Genomic DNA, 8122 nt, shown 5'->3' on the forward strand with positions numbered 1-8122 from the left:
AGTTGTTAAATAAAACAAGAAAAAGAAAAGAAGAAAAGCTGAAACAAAGAGAAAAAGGAGAAACATGGGGGCGCTGCGAATCTGGTGCGGTGAGGTCTTGATGGTCTATAATAGACTGCACTCCCAGGGAGATCAGATCTGCCGCTAGGGAGATCCAACGGCTCTTGCGTGAGGACTCGTCGTGGCCATTCATGGGACGGCAGCGTTGGATCCGTAGACCACATAACACAAGAAAACATAGTGCACAGCCTGGAAACCAGGACCTTGAAGATATCTGGGTGCCTGCAAGACCATACAAGCCAAACGTGTTTATTGTTAATCCATTAACTAGAAAAACATAAATATGAAACCAACTAATAAATGGGAAAGTCAAAAGTGTGGGAAAGTAAAGTTGCAATAAAAAAACGATCATCTTAGACATATGATACCATGTTTCATGAATATGAATGCATGGTGAGATAAAAATCAACATTCATGGTTAACAGAAGAGAGAGCTAGATCTTCTTGCTTTTGTATGCTATTCTCATTGAAATGTAGTGTAGCTATTCTCACTTATGTACAAGATTCTTCTTCAAAGTAGTTACACCCTCTATCTTGAATTTAATTACAAACTACAACTATATCATAACTAACCCTTAACTACCGTATCTAATCTCTAATAACTACTATTTACTATATTTGTTACTGTTTCTCGCATCCCAATCGATCCATATGTTGTTTTTAGTATCAGTTCTTATCGTTTACGTGCAATTGCACAAATTACTTTCTTTAAATATTATTTAGTCTCTCCATTTTATTGTGTTATACATATTTCTTCTATAATTACTTTAACATTAGATGGAATTGTTAGTTTGTTTGTGATGACTTACATTATTTTTAATATTCCACAACAAATCTGTGCACAAGTCGCACGAACTCAACCCCGGCAATAATTTCAGAGAAGCAGTAGATATTTGTTTTAGAGAACCAACCAACTGTTCCCTCCGTGTTTGATGCAAATCATGAGCTTTATAACCAATGGAAAGTTTTTGTACAACCCTCCAATTTTAAACAACATTTTCTTGGTAAAAGTAGAAAATATATAAATCTTAAAGAACTGTTTGTCCAAAAAATTGTTTCATGTATATTCAGAAACAAAGTCATCATCATCAGACTAATATAGGAAGTTACTTAAGAGAAGCTTTTTGGAATAATACTTGAGCAAAACTATAATATGCACCACTAAAAATAATCCTCATAATCTGAGAAGTTAACTAGTTACATAATCCAGCATCCCACTGTAACTAAGATTAGAAACTCAAAAACCTCATATCTTGGATTAGTTCCTAAAGGGTTAATCATATAGAGGAGATCATAAAAGAGGGTCAGCTGAAACTGTGCCAGAGATTATAGCTTTAGACTTTGATTAGTTTGCAAAGCAAGAAATTAGGAAAAGATAAATCTAATTAATAACACTAATCAGAGTCAGTAAGACTGATTAGGCCATAAAAAGAACTCAGCTGCTGATGTTGGTGGCATAGCATTGAGTCCTCCACCATTTCCTGCATTGGTGGAAGTAACAACAGATTCTGCAGTGCCATCATTGGAATTGGGATGAAAATGTTGGAAGAGGTTGTGGTGATAATAAGCTGTGTTTGAATCATATGGTATTCCATAAGGGATTGAAGTCATTGGCTGCTGCTGATGATGATGAATGGCTGAGAAATTGATGTTGTTGCTGTTGCTGTTATTGGTGTTAACTGCACACTGCTGAGGATTGTTCTGCTGAATGTTGTTAATGGCAGCAGCTTTCTGTTCGGATTCCAGAGAACGTTTCAGGCGTTTTGCTGCCCCGCCGACAGGAAGAGAACTCTTCATGATAGCTTCCACATCATATCTGTTCATCTCGAAGTTTGTTACAGCATTTGCTCCTCGGAATTTGATGGCTGCAATGTCATATGCTTCAGCAGCCTCTTCTTCAGTAGCTGTTGAGATGCGCAGATCAATATTTTTTCAATAGAGAAAAGTTGAAAAGTGGAACTTTGAAGTTAACCGCGCTATTTTACAAATCTAGTAATTAAAGGCAAAATGTTTACCGAATGTTCCCAAGTACAAGTCTTTGTTTCCGGCAACACGGCCAATTCTTGCTTGCCATCTACCTTGTTGGTGATGCCTGTAGGACCCAAAAAGTGTTAAAACAAAGAACTTTCTAAAACAATTTGAATACTTTAGCTGTTACATCAATTAAAACTACAAACCTAGTAACACCCCTATAGATGGAAGCTCCTCTTGAAAAGCCACTACTCTTCCTGCAAGAACATGCATCCAATTATTAGTAGCTGAATGTAAGATGTGATACAATTTTAGTTGGCTAACTAAGACTAACCTTCGCAATGACGCAATGAATTCTTGCTTTGTTACGACTTTCATCTCTTCCAATTCCTTTGCATAATTGGAAACCTGAGATACAAAAAAATGACAATTTATATGACAAGTCATGAAAGGTGTAATACTGATTCGTGTCTGCAATCACCGCAAAGATCCTAATATTTTTCAAAATGGAATCTCTACAATCAGTTTTGAAAAGTTCCAACGGATGTCGTTGCAAAAATCCTTAACTGTATACAATTAACTGCATTTTTAAGTCCTCTTTTTAAGATACCAAATCACTTTCGCACTTTAGCCTCAAAGTTTTGCATGCCAAATAAAGCATATTTCTTTCACACCAACCACATTCTTTTAAGTACATACTTATATGAATTAAAAATGATTCTTTATTGGAATATCGCCTTATTTATACGAACTTCAATATTTTTCAATCTTGTTACACCATATGATTTCTTTGTACTACATAGAAAACTAAACAAGAAGTGACTCTTACAGGGAAGTTGGTAGTAGCAGTAGGGCCCCAATACTTTAGAGCAGCCAAATCATAGGATCTTGCGGCCTTTTCTTCCTTGTCATATCCACCTACAAACAAACCATGACAATTTACAATGTGAACAAACCATCTCACAAAAACAATACTACAACTATATGAATAAACTAAAAGATTATGATAGATCTTAAGAACCATTGTTAATTAAGATTTAAGAAATAAAACCAAGTTAAAAACAAACACTGCTTACCCAAATAGACTGTAGACGAGTCAAAAAGATGAATGACAGCCAACAAATGCACCAAATGACGTTCCATGCAAAGGAAAAGCCAAGAATATCAAATAAACACCATATGGAATATAGTCAAATTTATCTGCCAAAAATTACTTTATAATCTAAAAATGCAAAATGAGCCAAAATAAAAGTATAATTGCCAATCACAGTTGCATGCGCAACACAACTTTTATTTTTTCCTTTAATTTTTCTCTCTCCCTCCCTTTATAGGTGCTACGTAGGATAGAAAACTACTGTACATTGGATTATAATCATGAAAAATCTATCTATCCAACACACTTTTTTTTACTACAAGGACTCCTCAAATTTTAATTTTAATTGTTCTGAAAAGTTCAAACCATGAATAACAGTGACACTTTATTGCCTTTTATTTGATACATTATATTATTATGATGTTATTCATTTCATGTATTCATATCTATCTGCATCTGCAAGTTGAGATCTAATTACAAGTCCCGTGAGCTTGTTCTCAGAGAGGAACTATGACAAAACCTTTCATCCAACAGTAAACCCTTCACTACCTCATCAGTGTAAGTAAAGTACAAATTTCAATAGTGATGTATGTGATAGGTGATGTGGTCAAACGCAGCTTTTTCTCTTTCTCTGATGAGTTGAAAGCAAAAAAGCAAAACATAAAATAAATAATAAACAAAAATATTAAAAAGTGCTTTTAATTAATATGATGATCACAGTACGGATTTAAGCACTTGGGAATGGAAGAAGAACAGAAAAAATAATCAGATTATTATTCAGATATGAATGAGTTATGAGTGTGGTCTCTTCTCTCCTATCTGAGCAGACAAGAAAGCAAAGGCACCCACAATTTACATGGTGCAGAAAATGGCGGCACATTTCATCAAATCAATTGAAATTGAAAGATAATTTGCAGAACAGCACTGTATCAAAGTACCAAATGTAAAAGCATATAGTAATGCAAAAGCATATAATATAATCGTATAGTAAAGTATAATATAATATACAACCATCACCATACCATCAAATCAATCATAATACTAATAAGTAACCCAGGTGTCCTACTAGTCTAAAAACCATTAATGCACCTTCAATGCATGCATTACACTTTTCACTTCTCCAGAATCAAACACTAGGTAATTTATTATACTCTTTAATTCATCACTGCAACAACAACAAACAAAATACAGAGAGAGAAAATCACCTTGACGCCCTTTCCTTGCTTGACCTTCTCTTCTACAGCTGTTATCCCATAGATGGGCTTCATATCTACCCGTCCATCTATGCCTGTAAAAAAAAACCCAAAAATTTGAATTTTATATTAATAACATTAATAATCTAAGATTAAAAAATGGAAGATGCCGAATCAAATCTATGAACTTCACTTCATTCACACACCAACTTCACCATAGTCAATAAATCAATATTTAAAATCACTATCACAATATTTTCATGATTGACAGCAACTGAGTAAATCAATAGCTCTAGCTACACACTTTTTCTCAATGTACCAGTGACAGCAAAAGATCCTTTGAATTTAAAAAACTTAAGCTAGATTATAAACTTTATTAATAATTTTTTTTCTGAAAATTAAAATAAAATGCTTAGATTAGTTACCTAGTGACACCACGGTAAATCGAAGTTCGCTGACCAAAAGTATCAACTATTTTCTTCGAGCTATCTGAATCAGCAACAACGATAGCAGTTTCTTCAGAACTCTGAGCAACACCGAGAGACAAAGCACCACTAGCGGTTGCGGCGGCGGTGGAGTAAGCGAACTCGTTACCTGACTCAACACAATGAGTTCCAAACTCGTTACATGCAGCTTGTGATTTTCCTATTGAACCAGAATCATCAACTTCAGAACCTGAGTTGTTTGAAAAAGCTTGAAAGCCAGTAATGGCCTTAAGATCCTGATGCTGTTGCTGTTGCTGGTGCTGATGGTGTTGTTGATGGTGGTGGTCCCCACCGAAGTAAGTAGAACCTTGATGATGGTGTTGGTGTTGGTGTTGTTGATCGTACATGTGTGTAAGAGAAGAATCTTGCGTCTCCGTCTGACTGTCACCGAGAAAATCCTCCAGCTTCGGCGGCGGAGCGTGGTGGTTCACACCGTTAGATGAATCCATAAACCAAATCGATTGTTCTTGTGCTTCAGCTTCCGACTTCGAGTTTCCGTTTCCCCATCCTATACAAATTACTCAAAATAATCAAAACGAAGCTTAAATAAAACTAATAACAAAAACAACATTCAAACGGTTATTTTACCATTAGTATACATATTATCAAGAAAATAGTGATGGTGATTCTGATGAGACGAGTTGGTAACAGATGAAGCGGCGTCGTATTGAACAAACTGAGGCATTTCCATGGGTGAGAGTGAAAACGATAACCAGTTATTTGAGTTAGTAGAAGTAGTACTAGCACGAGCCATTTTGTTAAAGATGATGAAATACAAAGAATGCTAAATGTGAAGGGAAAAAAATATCTGTTTCTAGATAACGGTTTTTTTAAAATTAAATCATCTCAAAGACTTGCAAAAACCACGTTTTCTTTTGAAACAATGGATCAAAACTACACTGTTTAAGGGTAGTTTTTTTAACTTGTGTTGTTGTTATTTATTTTATTTTAATTTAAAGGGTGAAAAATTTGAGAGGAAGAAGGTGAAGGTGAGAATGCATGCAAGAAAGAAGGTTGGTTTTTTTTGAGAGAGAAAGATGAGAGAGTAATTATAACAGCAAGAGTTTCAGCGTAAAAGCAGAGAGTTTGATTCGAGTTATAGGCAGTGGAAAATAAAAGGACAAGAAAAAAAATAATTTAAAAATGAAAATGGAAATAATAATTAAAAAAATAGTTAGTAGTATTAAAAAATGGAGATAAGTGACTTTTGGCTCTGCAGGAAGAAAAATGGTCTGAAACACGGTTGCGAAATATCCGGGCTGGCGGAAAATTGAAGGATTTGTTTGATAGGGTAATTTGTTTAGGACATTGTTACTTCTTTACTAAAATGCCCTTCTTATTTTACTTTTTATAACAGTTTTATTGGAAAATACTTACATAGACACAACCCCAACACCTGTACTTACACACAACCAATCACATTTTTTTTTATTAATTAAAAATTAAAAATAAAATTGTCTCTCTCCTCTTTTATCTCAACCACCCCCATGATGCCAATTAAAAACGAAATTAAAATTTTAAAAAATTTATATTCTCTCTCTTTTTATTGGTTGTTCCTAAAATTATGGATTTAGGTTCGTATCCATGCAAGTATTTCTCAGTTTTATTTAATACTTATCTTCTAAGAGAAATTATTTTTGATTTAATTAAATTTGAAAAAAAATAGATTTTTAATATATTTTATGTAATACTAATTAAACTTGATTGTTGTTAAGGATAAACATTTCAAAAGTGTGTTTGGTCTTTCACACACTTGTCTTACATGCAATGAGCCTCTAGGAGACAACTAGTTAGGATTGGGTCCCGTTTTCAAATGTGTAACGTATAGCTTTGTGTTTCTACAAATTTCTTACTCTTGTTTGTTGATTTTTTTTTTGTGTGTTATTTTTTATATTAAACCCCAAAATAAGGAGTAACTGGTGTGTGTGCTTTTAGTTTTGTCAAAGAAAAACTTACTCTTATGGAAAAAGAGAAAGATAAGGATGACCAATTTAATTTTTTTTTGTTTATTCTCTTCTCTCCCTTTTTTAAATATTTTTATAAGTTTTTTAACTGTATTAAGAGTACTTTTATTCATATATATTTTGAAAAGATATTTTTAGATAAAGTTAGAATATAAAAAGAAAAAGATTACATTATAAATAAAATATAGTAGATATATTGTACTTCAAATAAATTACTTATTTTTTATAGTTCTTGAATGTATATTAGTAAATAAAATTAAAAATAACAAATTTTAATATTTTATATCAAAATTTAAGAAAACAAATATTTAAAATTGTTGATTTATGATTTTTTTTATCTAAAATAATCAATGAGATAAAATCAAATATATACAAAGAAAATATAGTGCAAAAGTAAAAAAAAAAAAAAAGAATAATTTAAACTATACTAGTATCTGGACCCCTCCCTTCCGATTGTCCCCTATTTTTGTTGTTCGAATGCCTCAGACTACTTCGAAGATAAAGATATGTGTGTCTGCCGAAGATTATGCTTATAATCCAAACTTTCTAAAACAAGCAAATCGGGGTTGCTAGCGGAGTCAGCCTTTCAAATGTTACGAGTCGCGTCCAGTATGACTTTAGTTGTTGTCAGCCACTGGGAGATATTGGCCCCCGGTACTCTCTCTCTCTCTTAAAAGGTTGAATATTTGAGAATCCAACACAATCTTCCCGAGTCGAAAGTTATCTGCTTTCGAGGAGAGTCGTCTAGGTTCTGCCAATGTCTGGACCAAATTTCTCTCGTCCTGGACGAGTTAAACTTACACGGAACTCGTGTGGTCATGGTCGATCATGTGGCTGAACTTAAGTCCTTGCATGAAGAGAAAAGGAAAGGTTCTCAAGAGGCGGAGTTTGTTAGACGATAGGTTACGATCTAGAGAGGGGGATATAGATCACAAATGAAATTTTATTATTAAAAATTTTGTTTTGAAAAATGTTAACTATGGTGTGTGGAAACAATCTCGAATCCATATCCCAAACCGTTATCAAAAAAAGACCAGACATGTGTTAACCGATAGAACGAATACACAAGATGAGAAAAACAATCAATATATTTTCAAAAACTACTTTTGAATAAAAACACACAATAGTAATCAATTTTCAATGAAATGACAAACAAAAATTGACTTAAACAATTTGTCGAACACTTGGTGTGCAATCGATTCAAAATAGATTTTTCTATGATTTTGTTGATATGTAAATTTAATTACAATCACATAGATTATAATGAACTCAACAAAATAGTTTAAAATATTAGACAAATAGATTATCTCAATGTATCGATTGCACAATCAATATTTTCACAATTTATAAGTAAAA

General features: G+C 33.2%; 1 protein-coding gene across 1 annotated transcript; it reads right to left on the minus strand.

The window, feature by feature from the left end:
• Nucleotides 1-1196: 1196 nt before the first annotated feature.
• LOC131650276 (AP2-like ethylene-responsive transcription factor AIL6) lies at nt 1197-5878 on the minus strand. The gene is made up of 9 exons (XM_058919992.1): nt 5391-5878; nt 4743-5310; nt 4330-4412; nt 3108-3116; nt 2861-2949; nt 2366-2439; nt 2238-2288; nt 2076-2152; nt 1197-1964 (listed from the first exon to the last, which is right to left on the minus strand). Exons 1-9 carry the CDS (start codon nt 5554-5556, stop codon nt 1465-1467), a joined length of 1617 nt encoding a protein of 538 aa, XP_058775975.1. The 5' UTR covers nt 5557-5878; the 3' UTR covers nt 1197-1464.
• Nucleotides 5879-8122: the final 2244 nt, after the last annotated feature.

This window comes from Vicia villosa, linkage group LG2 (assembly GCF_029867415.1).
Source record: "Vicia villosa cultivar HV-30 ecotype Madison, WI linkage group LG2, Vvil1.0, whole genome shotgun sequence".
Classification (NCBI taxonomy): domain Eukaryota; kingdom Viridiplantae; phylum Streptophyta; class Magnoliopsida; order Fabales; family Fabaceae; genus Vicia; species Vicia villosa.